General features: G+C 33.2%; 2 protein-coding genes across 2 annotated transcripts; both read left to right on the forward strand.

Moving 5' to 3' along the window:
• The first annotated feature begins 264 nt into the window (after window positions 1-264).
• Window positions 265-13,570, forward strand: LOC120326294 (chitin synthase chs-2-like). Its single transcript, XM_078111956.1, has 26 exons — window positions 265-587; window positions 1,041-1,243; window positions 1,583-1,716; window positions 3,536-3,584; window positions 4,027-4,111; window positions 4,344-4,409; window positions 4,734-5,003; window positions 5,250-5,477; window positions 5,558-5,645; window positions 6,005-6,133; window positions 6,645-6,765; window positions 7,198-7,415; window positions 7,586-7,754; window positions 8,529-8,639; window positions 8,726-8,842; window positions 8,990-9,047; window positions 9,460-9,548; window positions 9,833-9,964; window positions 10,167-10,372; window positions 10,734-10,940; window positions 11,450-11,676; window positions 11,757-12,009; window positions 12,257-12,483; window positions 12,609-12,810; window positions 13,343-13,365; window positions 13,469-13,570. The coding sequence occupies exons 1-26, from the start codon at window positions 291-293 to the stop codon at window positions 13,568-13,570; spliced, it is 4,011 nt and encodes a 1,336-aa protein (XP_077968082.1). The 5' UTR covers window positions 265-290.
• A 103-nt stretch (window positions 13,571-13,673) lies between these two features.
• Window positions 13,674-19,440, forward strand: LOC144422073 (chitin synthase-like). The gene is made up of 5 exons (XM_078111847.1): window positions 13,674-13,744; window positions 13,986-14,238; window positions 17,332-17,469; window positions 17,857-17,936; window positions 18,365-19,440. Coding segments are annotated over exons 1-5 (555 nt in total). The 5' UTR covers window positions 13,674-13,742; the 3' UTR covers window positions 18,447-19,440.
• Window positions 19,441-20,537: the final 1,097 nt, after the last annotated feature.

Here is a 20,537-nt window from a genome sequence, read left to right on the forward strand (position 1 = left end):
AAATAGAATCTGTGAAAAGAAACATGACTATTTCTGAACATTAACTGTGCTGTACTATACGTTTACGAAGTTTTCAAAATTTACGTAATTAACTCCAGGTCTGGAGGTAACATACATCATTACATTTTCTGAAAATACAGAGTAGAACAGAAAGTGTTCATTGTTGCATGAAAGTGAAATAAATTAAGATTTGAACCCATCGGATGCATGGCACAACATCGATTGCAATTTGTCTTTATGTTTTTTAGGTTATAGTATCACATCATATAATATTCACCTTCTCGGTCAGTATGGCGGAGGAGGTTAATAAATTAGCTAACATACTAGAATCGAAAAATCTAAGAATTCGAGGAAATCCTTCGAATGATTTCTTTGGAGTAGTAGCTAAGCAGATACTGCATGTTTTCAACATAACTATAACAAGCGAGGCGATTAGCGAAAGTTGTAAAAAGAATTTAGAAAAAGACTTCATCAAACAAAATAACACTGAAAAATGGGAAGAGCCACCGAACGGAGAAACAAAGGAAGAATATCTGGAAAGAATTTTCAGTCCCGATTACCGTGGCATCGATTCAAACATGATCCAAGTAAGTGGTTAATGAGAGTATATCTCAAACTTCCAATGTGTCCGTTATGCTATATTAACGATATCTTTGTGGAATCAAAACATTTCTTAGGTAATCACTTATTTTGCGAATGTAACACATTGCGATGGCAGATCGAAGGGATGAGAGTCACCCGCGACTTCTACTTAATTTCTCTGGCTTTCATGTAATTTTGGACGTTTGCTTTACTGTGGCATTCAAGTCATACGTATTTAGGCATTACTTGAAAATACCTTGCTCACAATTCATAAAATCCAACGTTTTGATGCGAATTTTTTGCTGTCATCATTAAATGTGCCTTCTATGAACAATTTCATTCTGCCATCAGTTGATTAATTTCATCATATAGTGCGTGACAGGCACGACAATGATTGTTGGTTAGCCTGAATGGATGATGTAAATGACGTGGCTGATAATGTTCTTTGACTTTTGTAGGCAACATCAAATGTATTTAAAACATCCATCATCATTGTCACACCATCTCTCGATGAAACATCGGCTGAACGCATTTTTGAATCAAAACGTCATGTCGAGGGAAGACCTCCGCTCGTCATTGGTCGCACCGGAGAAATGGTTTTCTACAATACCGATGCATTAGTAGCCAAGCCGTCTGTTGAAATACCACAACAACATGAAACGTAAAATATTTCAAAAATTATTAGCCTAATAGCAGGTAGGCGTGTTTAATAAACGAGGAGAGACAACTACCGAAAGTCGCTACGACGTACGAAAAAAAGAAGAATGTTCGTGGTTTTGATTGCTCGCCTAGGACTTATTTGTTCATCAGTTTTGGATATATTGGTTTAATGACATAAGATGTTAGTCTCATAAACGTCCATCAAATGCTAATATATATATACATATTCATATAGATATATTGCATCTAAATTATAATTACTATTACCGACCACACATATACTAGCATTTAACATCCCGATTTATACAACTACTATTACTACTAATTACTATTGGTGCAGGTCGCCAGCGAACTCTGTCTCATTCTCTGTTACTGAAAACAATAGTCGCCAACGAAAACGAGGAGTCGTACATCAGAGCATTTCAATCAGCAGTACAGAAGATCGACCATCAACCAACGGAAGTTCTCAGCACGGTTAGTTTAGCTTTTTGACTGAAGTGCTAATAAAATCAGCTCTTCAAGTATAAGGACAGTTCTCAACATACTTTATACGCTAACATACGCCAAATGAAGCATTTAATTACTAATTATATAACTTATTTTTGACACAAAGTCGGGAATGAACTAAGGGTTAGATGAACCTCATTTAAGAAGAGAATAGGCGTTGTTGTCGAATCTGTGTTGCATTGTTTCCCTCATTATGCCACGGCATTATACTTCGAAACTTATTACGGCGTAAATTTAAACGTAAAAACCCGCTTGTTATAACATGATGACCAGAATAGAAAACTATAAAATTTCAACAGTTTTGCATTTCAGATATATGGTGGAATTGTTTGTTAAGTTGAGTGATAATGAAACAAAAGTTCGTAATTTCAAAACAATTGTGTCTGCCAAATAAATCGTTATCTCTCTCAATCCATCGTCTAAGTAACCATGTATAATAGTACCAGTCAGAACATGTCTTGAGCTCATTTTAAATTTGCCTTCTCACCATCGGCTGACACACTCGAAGCAACAACACTTTATGTCCGTGCAAAACAAACATCAAATATTTGTTTTGTCTCTCAAGTATTGCTGAAGCAAAGTAACCTGCACAAATTGCTATGTAATTTTATTGATTCTAAAAAATTTTGCAATCTTCTTCTTAATTTCTAGTGAAAGAAAAGGTGTAAATTGGAAAACAATTAAAGGTTTCGTCGATATAAAAATTTATATTTTTTACATTGTATTTCAACTATTTACTCAGTTTTTTTGCCGGACAACATTGCGCGCAAAGAATAAATATGTCATTCAGGAAAAGTCACATCTTATTGAAAGGGCAGATGTGTTAATCAATAGAATATCTCCGAACAACAATATAACTCGTAAAATACCAATTGGTAAAGACAGAGTAAAGACACAACCGGTATCACTATTGTTTACCGTGGAGCAAGTTTGAACATGTTTGCTTTAAATTATTTGAGATACACGAGGAGGAATCAGTATTCATGTTTGTATGTGATATAAATGTTTACCGAATACACAAGGACGCTCTCTTGGGCCCAAGCAACTATTTAACTTTTGTAACTTTTTAGTTTGATCAGTGATTTGTAATTAATAATTTTTTTATCTTTGTCAAGAGTACTCACGAGTACTTTCGTTTTTGCCTTGGTTACAGCAATAAATCAAAACAAATAACTAACAAAATTAAATCATAACTTTAACACGTCAAAGATCTCTAGGAATTGAATGATTATCGGATAATGAAAGTGTAAAATATTTCCAATATCTCAGTTTAAAATGAATTATGTTATATGAAATATAAATCGCAGGACTTTAATCAACCATATATTTACCGTATTTCACTGTAGTTACCATAAAGCGCACATTAAATTCTTTATAATTTCTAAAAATCAATCCTGCCGTTTGTAAGCTGATGCATTTAAAGTATATTTCAGGTAGTGCTTTACGCTGTATTGCCCACATTCAAAGTTAGTATTTACAACGGTTGCGTCTTGCAACCCAGTGCGCATTATATATGGGCGAAACCGCAATCAAATTATGGTCGTGAAATAGGTACTACAGGGGTGCTTTTTTAGTCAACTGTAAATCCAAATATAATTTCAAAGGTTCCGAGGGGAAAACTTTAGGGGAATGATCCGACAACAATAAAAGCATATTTTATTTGTAAAAAATCAATAATTAAATATTAATATATATTATTAATATTTAACGTTTAATTTTTTATTTCGTTAGAAATTTCAAATTTAGTATTATGCTCGTTATTGATATATAATTTTTTTTATTACAGTTTACACGGAAATTACTGATGAACCTCAAAATGCTAAAGCAAAAGACAAGTTAGTGATTGTAGTGAATACGCTGTTCATTTATGGTTGTATCCATAGCTGGTCGTGCACTTGGCTGGCGATGGTGGTCTTCTGGCTTGACAATTTTCATTGTGTTAACAAATTAATCAAACTAGTATAATAATTAAATATAAGTACTTGCAAGATTCTTGGTGTTTTATTTATAAATGGAAACATTACTCTTAATCGGGCGACAACTAGCATCTTGTGCTCAAGCAGTTGGTAAATTTTTTACCAAAAATTTTAACATAAACAGGTTCAGCTAAATTTTTTATTATTAACGTTCCAGCGTTACGTAACCGACGAAATAGCTACAGAATTGATATTAGTGTGAATACATTAAAAAATTTATGAATTGCAAAAAAAAAGAAAATTGTTTATTAGCATTTTTAATTCCACAAACAACGAATTATTCTAATTTTACTCAATATAGAAAAAAAAAGGAGTTTTCTTTTGTCACGGTAACTGAACAAGAAGGTGAGAAGAGGGATGGATTTTTACGACGTCTTGCTGAAAAGGTTTCATTTTATTTATTATCCCCGAGTCAAATAAATCATACCGTTTTTTCTGTATACTGTATAAAATAAATCAGCAAAGTTTCATTTAAATATTTAGGATAGTTTCAACGACCCGTCAAAAGTCATATTTGAAACAGAAAATAATAACAGAAATAAAAGTGAACTAAATATTCGTAGTTTCATTGTAATTGAAATCATTTATACAATTTGCAATGGACGTTTCTATTTTCAGGTCACGAAATACATCAGCACTCTGATTGTATTTGGTCTTGTTTTAACTGGATCGTTAGTGACCAAGGTTTGAAAATTTTTAAAATTTTATGTTCGACTTTTGAATCTGAACTGGGAATCTGATGAAATGAAATGTGTAACGGTCCGCAAAATCAGCAGAAAATAGAAAACTTTTGACATGAGCTTATCTGCGAATATCTTGAAAACAGACTTATAAGAAAATCCTAACATCATAATCTTCTTAAATAATATATTTTGTCAATATTTAGTCAAAAAATAATATTTTATAACTCGATTTTGTAGTCTTGCGATTTGCAATTTGAAATGTTTGTAATTCAGTTAGATATGTACTATATTTGACTATGTTTCTTCTTATTTCGGCTTTTTTCAGTCTACACTTTTTGTTCTCTGCAATGCTTACACGCAAGACTACAGTGATAGCAGATGCCCATACGTGAGAGAAGGTCGAGTCCAACAATACAATTATCCAAGATATATGGTCATGCTAATATTGATGAGCTGTCTTTGTTTCCCTGAAGTTTTAGCACTTTCTCACAGTTTGTGGAAAACTGTGAAATCTGGGGGGAAAGGAAAAAAAGATAATAGCTCGCAATGGACAGAATACGGCCATGAGAAATCTAGTTGGCAAAATCAAATTCCGGTAAATATTGTTAAGATTTCATGCGTTTTACCTTTTTGCAAAACTTATTGAATATTATATTTTATCAAAAATAATTACTTTATTAAAGGAAATGATATAGTCATTCATTTAAGAGACGAAGTTAACAACTGTACCTGTATTTTATCTTGAAACCTAGAAATATAGTTGGAATCTAAGTGATTTATTTCCACATATTTTTATAATCAACTCACCAGTATAGATTACAATTAGTATTGATATTTACAGATTACTGCTACCGAAATCCTTCATGCTGTTGGACTCACTTTTCTAGTTTTCAAAGTTATTCCAAATATCGATGCGACTTTGGCGAGTTTGATGTTTTCACTGGTAGCTGTGGTTCCGTCAGTTTTTCACTTGAAAACAAAGATTGATTCGCGGAAAGTCGGAAACGGCGAAATGAATTCCGGAGAACCCCCTAACACGGCAACTTTCATAACGAGCATTATTGCAGTGGTAGGTAAACTCTAGTTTCAAATAAATTATTTGTGTATCCATTAAAACAATTTCTATTTTCTATATTATGTTGTTTACAGTTTCTTTCTTTTGTTGGATACGGCTTGATATGTTGGTTAGTTTATGAACAGGAACAGAACGTGGGAGTTACAATCTGCGCTGCTCTATGTGAGTGTACTTTTTGCTTAGTCTGTAATAATTACTATTAATCACCAACAGTTCATGGAATGACAAAAGTAATCAAAAACCTTTTTAGATGAAGGTTTATGCAACACTATCTGTATGTCTACCTGCATGCTTGTTTGTCAGTCTGCCTGCCTGTCGAACAATCTTGTACAGCCAATCCAAATATATACTGCAAATCAGCAAAAAACGCTTACTCGTAGTTCAAAAATATTTGAAGCTAATTATCTGCGAATAAAAGTGTACCCAAACCATCTTGACCTAGTGCAAATTCATTAGATTAAATTATATAGTTCCATAAAACGTAGTCAACCATCTATTATAACTATGATTCAATATTTAAGCGTTGCTTCTTATGTCAACTCGGTATTGGGAGAACTTTATACATCGAAAAACCGAAGAAAGACACAGAATTGAGGCATCAAAATTTCGATACTGTGCTCTCAACGCCTTCCTAAGAACCTTCTTCATTGGTAGGTATATGCATGATCATATTCAAATTGAAGTCTGGGTTTCTGATATTCAGGTTGCTAACGACTGGTTCAAACTTTACTTAGGCTTAGCAAGCTAAGTAAGTTTGTCGTCTAAAAATCTTTCACACAATGTGGAAACATGTGAAACACTCACGATTCGGTCCCACGAATTGTCTGAAAATACGAATTAAATTAAAAATTTAATCCAATAGTTGAAACGACTAGACTTTTTGAACAAAATATAACTAAAGGGTTGCATAGTATGATAAAACACTAGACTTAAAAAAAAATACAAAATCGAGCTGTCAGTAAGGGTTTGTTTTTGTTGAAGCTTTTAGATTTTAATTTCAGTATATTCACTACACAGAGGAGAACTTCATAAATATCCTCATTTTCTTTCCATTGTCTAGAATTCCCCTCAACTACAAATAAATACTGAATTATCTGTTCAGGCAGTAATAAAATGTATACAGTTTTCATATATTTGAAAAGTTTATTTGTTCTTTTTCAGTTGTGTTTTCTTTTGTCATTTATGCTGGTGTCGATAATAACAGATTTGATGTGGCCGAGAAAACAAATGGCGATCCTATATTTTTCAAAGACTACAACAGAGTTGATAGAAAATGCTCCAGGTACAAAAATACTTGTTTACATTATTTTTATCATAAGGTTAGTGTACCACAGCACATTATACAAAAAATATCAAACCAAGGAGTAACGAATTATAAAGTATTGATAGTTGTTTGTGACATTGTTTTTTTATATTATTAATCTTTATTTTGCATGTTTTACTGAAATATTTAAATCAGTTGAATATGAAATTGACAAGATTTGGTTTTTTGATTCATTCCTAATCTATTTAAATTCCATAACGAAGCAATTATTTTTTCACCTTCAAAGCAATTTGAACATTCCTGTTAACTCGAAATGTTTTACAAAATTTCTGAATTCTTTAGTCATAGTTCTACCTTTTATTATTGTAGCACCCTTTCCGCAAGTCGACCGTATAAAGTTCGCGAGTCAACTTTACGAAATTAGCCTCAAATGCAAATTTTACTTTACAGAATAATGACAGCATTCTGGTTTGCGGCAATAACACACTGTCTATCTGGGCTGGGGACGTTTTTGTTCGGAAGTATAGCGTGCCAAACATTGATTCAAATACCCGGGTTTTGGCTTCCTCTGGTATTGGCAACTCCGATTATGAGTGCGATGAGTGCAACTTTCTCAATGGAGCAACTCAATTCCGCAAGTCCGACACTGATGGACTTTTTTCATTTACGTAAGTAATAACATTACGGTATTAAAAAATATTTATGTGTAGTTTGCTGTGGTTTTGTGTGGGTTCGTTTTTTGTATAGTTTGAACACCAGCGGTTTGCGAAACTGTATAGCATATATCCAATATCTAAATTAATAGAAAAGATCTCACACATTTTTATCTGAATTGTAGCTTTAAAATATCCCGAAATCAACGATTTCATTGGTTGGAAGACAAATTATCAGTTGGATGATTGGTGGAAGATGATGCTAATAGTTGTAATCGCATGTGCAACTGCTTGGGCTGGCCTTGTTTTGTTGACGTCTTTTTTGTTGCAAGGAACGCAAAAGAGACTAGAAAAGTATTCAATTATATTTATTAAATTCATAATCTCTGATGTTGTTATATATATCATTTTTTAAGTAAATTTGATCAAAAGAAGGTTACATGCACTCACTCAGAAATAAAGAATTAATAACTGAACAAACTTACGGGCAACCACTGGAGTACCAAAAACTACTGAGTCTATTATAAATTTCAGCCTTGAATCGCGTGTAATTAAACAGCGATAGACGCGATAGTCGCGATAGTCATGCAAATATAGTCGAATAAAAACAGTTATGAGTTAGTGAATTCCACATAACCGAAGCTATTGAAAAAAGTTTGATCATACTTTTGTCGATAATTGACGCATGAGAGATCACAGTCAATCTAGTTTAACGGATGGAAAATTGTTTGAAGGGACAAATTTCAAAAGTTTCAAAGATTCATGAAATTTCGAAAGATTCAAATAAAATATTTGTCAAATAGGAACAACGACATAACACTGTTTCGACGAGAAGAATTAAGACCCCACATGAGTGAGGTTGCTTCATTGCTTCTAGAACAATTCTAAGTGATAGATGCGAGGCAAGATTCATATTCATAATCCGAAACATGATATATAATCATTGAGTATTAACCTAAAATACTAATAGCAAAAAATAAAACCGTGTTAGTATTAGCAAACTTTAAAATGAGGAAAATAGTAACTTTAATATGAATAGCATATTTTGTTTATTAATATTTGGGTGTGATATATATCTTTTAATTGTATTAAAGAAAAGTTAACACAACCACTTTCCTTTATATCTAGAAATGAAATTCTCTTCGTAAAATCTATCTTTGCTGGTCCGTTCATCACCGAGTCAATGATGTTGAACAGAAGACAATATCCGATCCAGGAATCCGAATACAATAAAAAGAGGCAAATACATTTACTAAAGCAATGTATACTTGAACAATGAATATACATCGAATATTTAATAAAATTAATTTATTGAATGCTTTTAGGAACAAAAGGAATAAATCAAGAGATGGTTCTACCCCTATTCCAAAAGTTTATCTGTGCGCCACCATGTGGCATGAAAACAGACAAGAAATGACACAGATTTTGAAAAGTATAATGAGGTAAAGATCGTGAATGCTATTAAATACTGAATCACACTGAAATACTAAAATTACTGGTTAGCGAAGTCTGATATACAGTTTTACATTTAATTGATTTTTTACATATCAAAAACTCACTCAAATTTCCTGGTTGATACTTTTTTGCAGACTAAATCATTTCCGTGAAAACCTAAAGATAAGCGATCGAGACTATTTTGAGTTTGAGGTTAGTAAAAGCTAATTATATATAAATTAAACTAATTGATACAAATTTATCTACAATCAGGCTACAAGCACTCACCCGATGGGAAAATATAAGAAAGCATTTGTAATGAAAACTGAAGGTGCTAAAAATTTGAAACAGTTATTTGAATTTGTAAAAAGCACTACCAGTTTTCCATTTTTTTTAAAATCAGGTTTGTAAAATGAGGTACTGTTCTCCACGTCGTAAAATTCCCAGGTGTTTCAGCTATCATGTAACGCCTCGCATATATGTTTAGCTGTTAAAAAAATATTTTGAATTTATTCAGACAAAATATTCTATTAATATAGTTGCACTGGTGTGAGCGACTTTATTGTCTGTAGAAGAATTGGGTTTGGATTGCGAGTGTTTGTAAACATTTTTTCAAAAACAATAGGTTCATGTTTTATTTGATGACGCTTTCAAAGATGGACAATTGAACGAATATGTCAGACTTCTTCTCGAACTGATACCGTTTGCTGCAGAGTACGTATGATACTAAAAAGTTCTATATTTATATATTTAAATGTAAATCTGTAATAATATGCAGACAGGACAATTTTGAGCATTTTTCCATTTGCAATCAAACTTACTATTTTTCCTCTTCAATTATTCGTCGTCATCCATCTTGTCTATTGAGAAATTTCAACCAATATTCCCAATCTATTTTTATGCAAAAATATTTTTCGAATAATAGCATTGTTCATAGAATTCTTTTCTTTTAAAATAAAGTATACAGAAATATCAAATATCTCTTTTTTTATTGTTAGAAAAATTGAAAAAGATTATAGCGAACGTATTATGGACAAAACATGCGGAACACCATACGGTGGAAGAATAGAACTGGAATTACCCGGGGGCAATAATTTTATTATACATCTGAAAGACAGCTCGAAAATCAGGTAACCAATATTGATTTATTTTAACGCTTGAACATAATTATACTGAGTTGCTTGTGATGCCCAATGTATACTCAGTTGCATCCGCCCACTTATATAATTGTTAAGGGTGAAAATTAAAAATACTAAAATTAATCATCGTGGTAATATTTGATTATTATATATATATTCTATTAAAACCTTCATCAATTTTTTTTTCTTTTAGACATCGTAAACGTTGGTCGCAATGCATGTACTTGTATTACATCTTGAAACATTTGCACAAAGGTAAAGAGGATGAGTTACAAAACGCCTATCTTCTTGCTCTGGATGGAGATGTGGACTTTCAACCAAAGTCTTTGACAATGTTATTGGATCTAATGAAAAGAGATGATAATGTAGGAGCAGCGTGTGGACGAATTCATCCTATCGGTATATGTTTATCAAATAATAATTCTATTAAACTAAGCTAGTCTCTGAATGTGCCGTTTTATTTTTTTGTGTGTAAATATTAGCTGCCAGCTTCTTTTCACCACTGTAGCCTTAATATGAGGAATGCATACACATTCCCGAACAAAGCTTTCATTTACAATATTACCATATTTGAGTCATGAAAGATTTCAAAAAATTCATCAATCACACCTTTATCTTGTAACCAAAAAATCATAAAGAATCTATAACTTAAGCAAGTATTAATAAGTTATGAGCCTAAAGAGAATACTAGCATATTTTAAAGAAGAGCAAAAAACATTTGAAATTTAATTAAGCAGATTTTTTTGGTTTATTTTTCTAGGAAGTGGACCTGTTGTCTGGTTTCAAAAATTTGAGTATGCAGTTGGACATTGGTTGCAGAAAACAACAGAAGATGTTCTTGGATGTGTTCTGTGCAGTCCAGGATGTTTCAGTTTGTTCAGAGGAACTGCTCTGATAGAACCAAATGTTGCCGGAACTTACACTGATGTAGCGAAAGGAGCTCGGCAGAAAATACAATGGGATCAAGGTGTGCTTTATGAGGACAATCATTTTATAGTTTTTATTTTACCACAAAATAGTTTATGAATACAAACAAGAAAGCTATGCTCAAATATATGAACATGGAGGCAAATCAACGCAGTACCGGTATGTAATCTGTAATCTGTCTACCTTCGACTGCGGTCAGACTGAGTTCCTGTGGCGGAATCGCCACAAGGTGGGCGATTTTCATTTTAATAACGCCATCGCACACCAAAAACGAATTCCAAGTCGCCTACAGAAATAATTGATGAAGCGTTGTAGAGAAAGATACAATCTAAAACCACTAAAATTTTAAAGCAATTGGTCCAGTAGGTAATGAGTAAAGCGATTTTTTATAACAACAACAGGAAAAAGAACAACAAAAACATCACAATAACATTACGATCAATATGTACATTTCGTGTCCAATTATTTAGCATTTTGATATGTTTATTAACAATCCAACAAAGTCAATGAAAAATTTATATATGCATTTTATTCAAATTTATGTCAAAGGTGAAGATAGGTGGCTGTGCACGTTGCTGTTGAAAGCAGGAAAAAAAATCGAATACTGTTCAGTTTCCGATTCCTACACCTTTGCACCAGAAGAGTTTAAAGAGTTTTATGATCAACGAAGGCGATGGGGGCCATCAACATTAGCAAATATATTAGACATTTTGCTGGATTCAAAAAAAGCTATCAAAAATAACGAATGTATAAGTCGTGGATATATCGCTTATCAGGTGATTTTGTAAATATATGATTTATACAAACTCTTCTTATTTACCGATATTTATAAACAACTTGATTTCGTATTTTTCAGATGGGTATGATGGCGGCCTCCCTTCTCGGACCTGCAACTGTCGTTCTAATTATACAAGGAGCTTTTCAATATGTATTCAACATGAGTCCAATTGGGGGATTGATGGCAGCACTAATACCAGTGATATTTTTTGTCATCATATGCTACACTACCAAACGTGACTTTCAAATACTCGTGGCTCAAATTTTATCTCTCATCTATGCACTCGTGATGATGGCCGTTTTGGTCGGAGTTATTGGACAAATGGCTGAGAGTAAGAAATAATTCTTCATTCTTCATTGTTATTTACTTAGTTGTAGTTGTCTTATAACTGATAAATTGGATTAGGAGTGCATTGTTGTCGGTATGAAAATGGTTTATTTGAATGACGTATCATCTTTTATATTAAATATAATTTTGAAGTTTTTCGCTGTTAATGTTTACATATTTCAAACAATAAATTGATAGAAATATTACACTATTCGTAAATCTTATGCATGCAAAACAATCTTGTATTCCAGATATTTTAAATCCTACTTCGATGTTTATGTTGATAATGATTGGAATGTTTGGACTAACTGGCATATTGCACCCATCAGAGATGACGTGCTTGTTACATGGTGTGATGTACTACATATGTGTTCCGTCCGCTTTCATATTTCTTGTCATATACAGTTATTGCAACATGCATGATGTATCATGGGGGACAAGAGAAGACAAATCCATAAAACCTGCCCCTACTGAACAGGTGAATATATAAGAACTCTGATAAACATCCTAATAGAGATTAGGAGTAAATATTTCGTTACAATTAATATGAAACTAACTATACTTTATCAAAGAACCAATGTGTGAAATATGCTATTAATTAAGAAATCGCTGACGAACAAAACAAATGAAGGTAAAACCACGCGGGAAATGAAAAAAGGAAATTACAGCGTTGGCTGGGGAAGCCTGTGCAAATGTGCAATATGCATAAACGATTATGATCCACTTCCTACCGAAGAACCGGGAAATGACGAGCCAGTGCAAGATCAACAACCAAAAAAACAAAATCCCAAAAAGTCAACTCCAGGTATTTCTTACTACATTTATTGAACATTTTCAGAGATCAAACTTTTCATTGGTTTGATCGGCACAAATAGTTTTTTGATTATATCCCATAAACAGAATTCGCATTAGTTGAATTTCATTACAATGCCATTCTTGAAATTACTGTCGTTCAATTTTTATTAAATCATGGAAACTGAATTCTGATCCATAACTGTGCATGAACTTTATATCGCCAGATTTCAATTGTCACAGTTTCACAGTTTATAAAGCAATTGGTTGAATTTTGCGTGGCGCAAGCTAATAAGTGATTTTATGAATATAAATATCACGAGATAAAACAGGTATAAATAAATTATAATTCGGATAAATAAAAATGAGAAATGGACTTCGAATACCTTGGATGAGAGTTAACAGCCAAAGTTGCTTGTAACGTTAGCAATATAGAGACGGTTACCCCATTAACTATTCTCAGCCCAAATCAAACGATAAAGTTTACTTAGGTGAAATTAAATTCTATTCGTTGTTAACAACCTATTACTTTTCATATATTGCAGAATCTGATGAAACCCGAAAAAGAGTAAGTTTTTTCAGCTTCACGGAGTATTAAAGTTTAATTTTGAAATACATACTCCTAAAACTATAAAACATCAAATGAATAAACGTTAAAATTATCGTCCTAGGCAGAATCATTTAGCAAAGGACGTTTACATGATGTACCGACCTCAAAACAAATAAGAACAACAACATATACAAACAACATTTCTTTGTCAGATGCGCCATAAAAACAATATGATAAAAAGTATTTCCAATACGATGCATTTGCTTAATCATAGCGCAACGTTTTATTTATTTGACCTATTTATTTTTTTTACCTTATAGTATGATGAAAAATGCAAAGCCTCAGGAATTAATTGGAATCTGGCTCACCAATGGCCGTACACCAAACCTCATGTTATGTGAGTTGATTTTCCTTTTTATTAGACTCGGTCATCATTTCTAACCTTGATACAACCTTTTTAAGAAGCTTTTTTAAATAAATCGTGTGTAAATACGGAAAAATGATCTGAACAACTAAACCTATTATAGAACGAAAAATTGCAAATAAAATTATCTTATTGTCTCCTATTAAAAACGGATATCATTTGTCTCATACGGCGAAAGGGTTGAATGAAAAAATGTTTTATAACAAATCGACAGGATAATAAAGGAGGATGAGAAAAAGTTTTGGAATGATCTTATAGAAATGTATCTGTCTCCACTTAACAAAAGCGATCCTGAACAACAAAAATTGAAAAAAAAGCTAGAAAAGCAATTGAAGGATCTTCGTAACCAAATGACTGCCGGATACTTTTTCATTAATAGCATTTGGATCGTTTTGACATTCTCGCTGACAATGGTTATTCAAGACGTCAATATTACATTTTATGACAAATATGGCAATGTCATCGTGGTGAGTTATGTTTAATTGTATTTCTGCAATAGGTACATGTTTAACTTGTGCATATACATATTACGAGAATATCAAGGCGTTGGCCGTTTATCAGTATACTAGAATCGTTTATTCGGAGTTTTTGCACTAGCAAATATTAGCACTTTCACTCCTGTTCGATAAACTCAATGCGCTTTCACATTGTGCTATCTTTAATATAAAATTTGACTGAAAGCATCGTTGAATGTTAATATGAAAACAAAATAATTATAATAAATGCGATCTGGTTAGTTTCAAAATTATCGCGGAGTCCATATAACGGATGTGCATCAGCGTTGGAATAAAACTCCAGGCTTTTCTGTATGCAGTTTTCAACTTTCCCAAGTAAAACAAAAAGTGAAACTTGATTTATAAATTAAGTGTCTGAATGATTCAAATTGTTATCTCCGATGATAGTGCGCTTTGCTTTTAAACTGGATTTCACTAACTAGCTGAAATATTCATTTTGCTTTACCGGTTTTACCAACAAAATACTTATAGTCAGGGATTCCATCGATCTGAAACACAAAATAATGACGACTGGAAAAATTTCTGCATTGTGAGCAGAAATAGCTGGCTTTCCTATGGGCTCCAGGTTAACTCTTTGAACTCTGACGGCTCTGAGCGAAGTTACTCGCTCACCCTGAAGGTTCGCGGCGCCGTATTGGTAGAACAATAAAATAAGTCTAAATACTGGCTATTTGGCACGCTTGTAACTTTTACCAATTATAGGTAGCACGTTGTGAGACATTTCAATCGAAAGGAAATTTTATCGTGCATTCAGAATGTATTTTCCATTTTAAAATACATTTTGTCAAAATTAATAAAATTGACCTCAATCTAACAGTCATTTTTCTGCATGTATGTGAGTTTTGGCTTGAAATTTTGTTAGTTTGGTACAAAATATACTGCCAATATTTGATGTTCATAAAGAGTTTTTTATAAGCTTTTTGTTGATATTCGAATTACTATTGTGGCTGCCATATAACCAATTTTATATTTAAATATTTAATTGTGTAACATTGTATCGGGTGAACAACATCGATAAGCGGCCATGACGCACTGATTACGCAGCTACGCAAAAGCTGATCACGTGACTACCGTCATGAAGATGTTGATAAGTACGTTCGAAACGTATTGCGTGGCAAAATGCGCAAGATACCTTTCACGACGACGTTCTCAGCGGGACATCGGTCGCCGAGTTTCGATATGATATTAACCCTGTATGGATTGAAGTACCGACGTCGAGTAATGCGTGCAGTAATAGCGAAGTGAAGTTAATATCGTCATATAAAATTTCACGTGGAAAATCTTTTATTCGCCCATGAGTATTTGTTCAAATATCAACCAAAATAAGTACTTGCCTGCTCTGCAGATCAAAATATCTGATTTTACGAATGTTAGGCGAAGCAAGTGGATGGAATAATATCTGAGAGCACTAATAATGCAGAAAGAGCAACTCTTATTCCAACAAGATCATATGCGTCGCCAGAACTAGATATCCCACCGCAAAACGCCAGTTCTAATAATAGATGCGTCGTATGCAGCAAAATTGCCAAAAAAATTATTATTACATTATTGCCAAAAAAACAATCCAGCTGCTAAAGACAAAACGTTGCTGAAACGATGCGAGACAGTATATAAGTACAAATACTGTAATGAGTACCTATGTATAGGTAACGAAACCAACAACCATTGGTATAACTGGCACAACAAAGTGCAATATTGGATTTAGTCTGCTTAATATTTTCATGTTCTTCATTGCATCCGGGCACAACAAAGTGCAATATTCAATTTAAAATTTTTAGCAAGCAGTCTTATATGTACATACATTTTTCATGGTCTTTATTGTTCCGTTATCCGCTAATAAAATCACAATCTTGTTCATATTGCGTATACGTAACCACAACTTAATGGGGCTTGAGCGGGCAGTCAAAGTCAAAGCGTAGTGCGAATTTTGAATGCGTAGCATCGGGTTAATTAATTACTTCCTGTGGACATTTAAATAATAACATCTCGACGTAACGTTATTGCGGATATCGTCACGTTTAGTTGCATTTGCGTAATATGCGTAAAGTTGTGCGTGACGAGACGTTGCCTCTCTTCAATGAGAACATCAATTTGACGCAGCGTCGCTGTTAAATCTACAGATAATCTAATATATTTGGTCATAAAATTTGAATGGCTCATCGTAAAATCGTTTTGGATACGTATATAAAAAGCTATTCAAATTCTCCACATATATTGCCGATTGAATATGTGGCTATTTAGGCAAGAAGTCGAAATTCTTTATATTAAATATTTGTTATCATACAATAATTTCATACGCACTTTCAAATTGCCAATTTTACTGAAACATCGTATATTAGAGCACCGATCATCACAATATAATTAGTCCCAATAACAAGCTTTCATGCAATATAAAATTTTTTAATTATTTAAATACTCATTGTGGTTCTTGAGGTACGAGATCATAAAGTTGATAACCTCCGACACGAAAAACAAGCCGGTAAACCGGCTTGCCGGGGCACAGAGCGTACTCAAACAAGCCGGTAAACCGGCTTGCCGGGTTCAAGCGGTTAATGTCACAACTACAGACGTCACAGTGTGCGAAGCACTCACCCTTCAAGCTTCGTTTAACTTTGAATTCCTTCTCGTACTCACAAAAAACGTTCTTACGGTTGCTCATTTTTAAATTTAGGCTAAAATAATCACCACCACGACAAAACCTAAAGATTGGCACACTAACAATGCTTCATGCCTATCTGTGCCTTGCTCTTTCGTGTTCCAAATAAGATTGTGTTGCTTTTATGATGCCACAATAAAGCTTTGGCGATAAGATAAGCAACACAAAGCTTCCTTTATAAAGTCCAAATAAGACAAAATAAAGACACGCAAGCCAAAAATAAGAACACAAGCTGAAAATAAGCCAAAAATAAGGACAAACCTTAGAAATAAAAACGGTATGGAATCCTTGCTTATAGTTAACTAGTTTATATTCACAATTTCAGTAAAATTCATTCAATCAATTTAAATGCTGACACATAATAATCTTTATCAAACCACATTTTACAGCTCAATCCGCTTGCTTTTCTCTTTTTGATCTTCTTTGCCGTTATCCTGATCATTCAGTTTGTGTCGATGCTTTTTCACCGATGGATTACCTTCTTACATCTCATGGCGCAAACTAGTTTTTCTTGGAACGATGTGCAGGTAATCTAGGTTTATCAGTGGAAACCAAACTTTTTCCTCATTAAAATTGAAGAAACTTAACATCACAGAAGAGAAGAACTTATGAAAACCCTATTCGGAGCCTATTCCAATATATGGAGAACTTAACTTTCATGCAAAGCGTTTCAGATTACTGAAAAGTTCTGTTATAACCATACAAAAACAGAAGTTAAGAAATGAATTTTCTTCATTACGATGAGGATAATTAGAAAATTCTCTTTTTTTGAAGAGGGTCTGGAATCACTCTGTATCTTTCTTTGTATGAGCCAATAATATATGTGTGAGCCATTTGTGAGTTGGTTTGCATCCACTGACACATTGATTGTTTGAGCATTATTTCAGTAATCTTGATTATTATTGTCTGTTTAGGATCAAAAAGCTAAAATGGATGAATATACCAACAATAAGAACCAAGAACAATTTCCAAATTTCAAAAATATGGCTTTTTCGTGAGTATACAAAAGTTATTCTGCAAAGCACATAAGCTAAACATATTAACACGAATTTGAAATTGATGAAAAGGCAATAAGATGAATTTAAGATGCATGAATTTATTCAAATTTGAAAGTGTGATATGCGATGCAGTTTCAGCGTATTCATCCAAACTTTTTCTCGCGAAATTATAATACTCACAATCATTTTGAGACAGCTATGAATCAGTCGCTATTTTCACTATCGCTTGAGGTGTGACAGTGAAACAAAATCTTACTGAAAATAACTATTTTTTGTAAGTAGTGTGTAACAGAAAGGAAAACTGTTTAATATTAGGCTTCAAAGAAATTTTAGGACTTCGAAATTCGTTCTAACCGAGAACTATTATAATTTAATTTAATATAATTTGAAAAAGATAACTAATAAATCACTGTTTTTGTTTCAGGGAAACATTGGAAAATGGAAGTGACATTAAGCATACCACCACATTGGTCAATAGCCAGAAGAAAACCAACGTCCGAGCTTGAAAGTAATACAATGTAAATAGTTGGCGAAGATGATGAATTTTGAACTCACTTTTTTGAATCATCAAATAGCGATCAACTAACTGCAAATAATATTTTCCACCTTTCTAATTTCTACTAATTTTGTGTCTTCCGCTACAATGAATGATGAATAGAAACCTTGGATTGAAATACCCAATAGCACTATACCATAAGATAAACTTTTTCAAAGAAACGCGATTTACACTTTTAATTTCAATTACAATCCCTTGAATTTTAATTTATTAATACAAACTCAGGCTATAGTATTCTTTTTATAACGCTTTTTCCATTCAAACCACTTGCTTCGGACAGTGGTGGGAATCGTGGGGTTTGCGCCAACGCGTTCTTGTTTTGGGCGACCGAAGAAAAAGGGTTTTGCGCGCCACAGCTGACGACTAACGTTATATTTGGTGTTTTGAATTCGAATAATTTGAATTTATGTAAAGCGTGCCATGTTAATGCAGCTTACATAGTGAAATACATACAATTTCTAAAATGAGGGAACCTGTTGTTACTCAATCCACACAAAAGTGAACGCGTTTTATACTTTCGGATCCCACCACTGGCTTGGGGCCAAAAATAATAAGATCGAAGGAAAAACAAAGAGTTTGTTTTAAAAATCCCTACTTTTTTTTCATTCGTCCTTATTGATAATTAGATTTGTTTAATTAAAATTTTCAAATTCACAGGAGACGAGAACCTAGCTAGATCGGCTATCAAAACAGATAAATAAATTTTTGTCGTAGCAAAGTGTGTCGAATTCTGAAACTGCTTAGTTTTATTTGACACTTTTTTACATTTTTGTTTGAATGGGGTAATATATCAAATAATTTTTATAGTTTCATCAAAGTTTATTATATCGTTAGCATTTGCTCCAGCTGTTGTCAGTTTTAAATATGCTTGGTCTATGCTGTTTGAGTGTATTGAAATTTAAGCTTATACAATTTTATTATAATGTCAGCTACCTATATTTTTATCCAAGCAATAAAGTGCTTTTATCTGCATTGAACGTTTCGTTAATAATTACACATGCGAATATCCAGGATCGTTTTGAAGATTTGAGTGCGTTTACCCATATGAACCTGTTCACGCTGCTGCGTTATTCATTAATCATTTGTGTCAATTTTCGTTGTCCTATAATATTGCCACACGTGTTGGCCAGGCTAAATTACAATTTAGCAGGCTTGTCCATGGAACATATTTTTCTGTCCCATTCCCATCCCATAGCAATTATGCCTGTCCCATCCCATCCCATGTGAATCCTATTGGAATAAAATTCAATAAAAATTGTGAAATTTAGGTTTAGCGTCTACTAAATAGGACTACATGTAGGAAGCGAAATGCAAAACAAAAAAATTTACGGACTTCGTTAACTTTATATCCATAGCTATTATACATTTGTTCATCACGGAGTATGTTGTTAATGCTGAATATATTTTGCTCTTTATAACTAACAACAGAGCTATGCTCAAATATATGGACACGGAGTCCACAACGAAATATTTTAACATCATTTCCCCAAAAATTCGTGTCCCACGTGTCCCATGGGAAATACAAATGTGTGCTGTCCCATTCCATCTCATCCTATGGGACGTTTCCCAAGGACAAGCCCGTGATTTAGCCTACATTGCTTTAATACACTGTATTTTTTGAGAAGTGTTGCTTTGTGAACGGTTATTTCGCAATGCTTTTGGTATAGCAGCATCAGTATCGCGTATTGGTAAGATATTGAATAAAGAAAAATATAAAGGAAAAATAAAGAATTTAATGATTTCTCAATCCAAAAAACGATACAAATACAGGTGTATATACAGGGTGCGCTAAAAGTAGAGTTACATTAAACATTGACAAATAATAAAGTAACCGTAACACTACTATTGATCCATCTTTTACATAAAAAATTTAGATAAAAGGTAGTCGGTAATTGATTAGCTCAGTGTCTTGTTTACTTAAAAATCACTTATGTTCGCCAAACTCCGTTGACCAGTAAAATTATGGGAACGTACTTGTGCGCCGCGGCGCCCCGTTTGAGTATTAAGTGAAGTTCGCGTTAGATTATGTGACCCAAACACC

This window comes from Styela clava, chromosome 4, assembly GCF_964204865.1.
Source record: "Styela clava chromosome 4, kaStyClav1.hap1.2, whole genome shotgun sequence".
In the NCBI taxonomy this organism is placed as follows: Eukaryota; Metazoa; Chordata; class Ascidiacea; order Stolidobranchia; family Styelidae; genus Styela; species Styela clava.

Bases quoted from the DNA above. Each gene is read 5' to 3' on its own strand.
- LOC120326294 (XM_078111956.1), top strand. From the start codon at position 291: ATGGCGGAGGAGGTTAATAAATTAGCTAACATACTAGAATCGAAAAAT. The intron at 5,478-5,557 runs GTAGGTAAACTC...TGTTGTTTACAG, and splicing joins TAACGAGCATTATTGCAGTG to TTTCTTTCTTTTGTTGGATA. The intron at 7,755-8,528 runs GTATTCAATTAT...CTTTATATCTAG, and splicing joins ACGCAAAAGAGACTAGAAAA to AAATGAAATTCTCTTCGTAA.
- LOC144422073 (XM_078111847.1), top strand. The intron at 17,470-17,856 runs GTAATCTAGGTT...TTGTCTGTTTAG, and splicing joins TTTCTTGGAACGATGTGCAG to GATCAAAAAGCTAAAATGGA. The intron at 17,937-18,364 runs GTGAGTATACAA...TTTTTGTTTCAG, and splicing joins TTCAAAAATATGGCTTTTTC to GGAAACATTGGAAAATGGAA.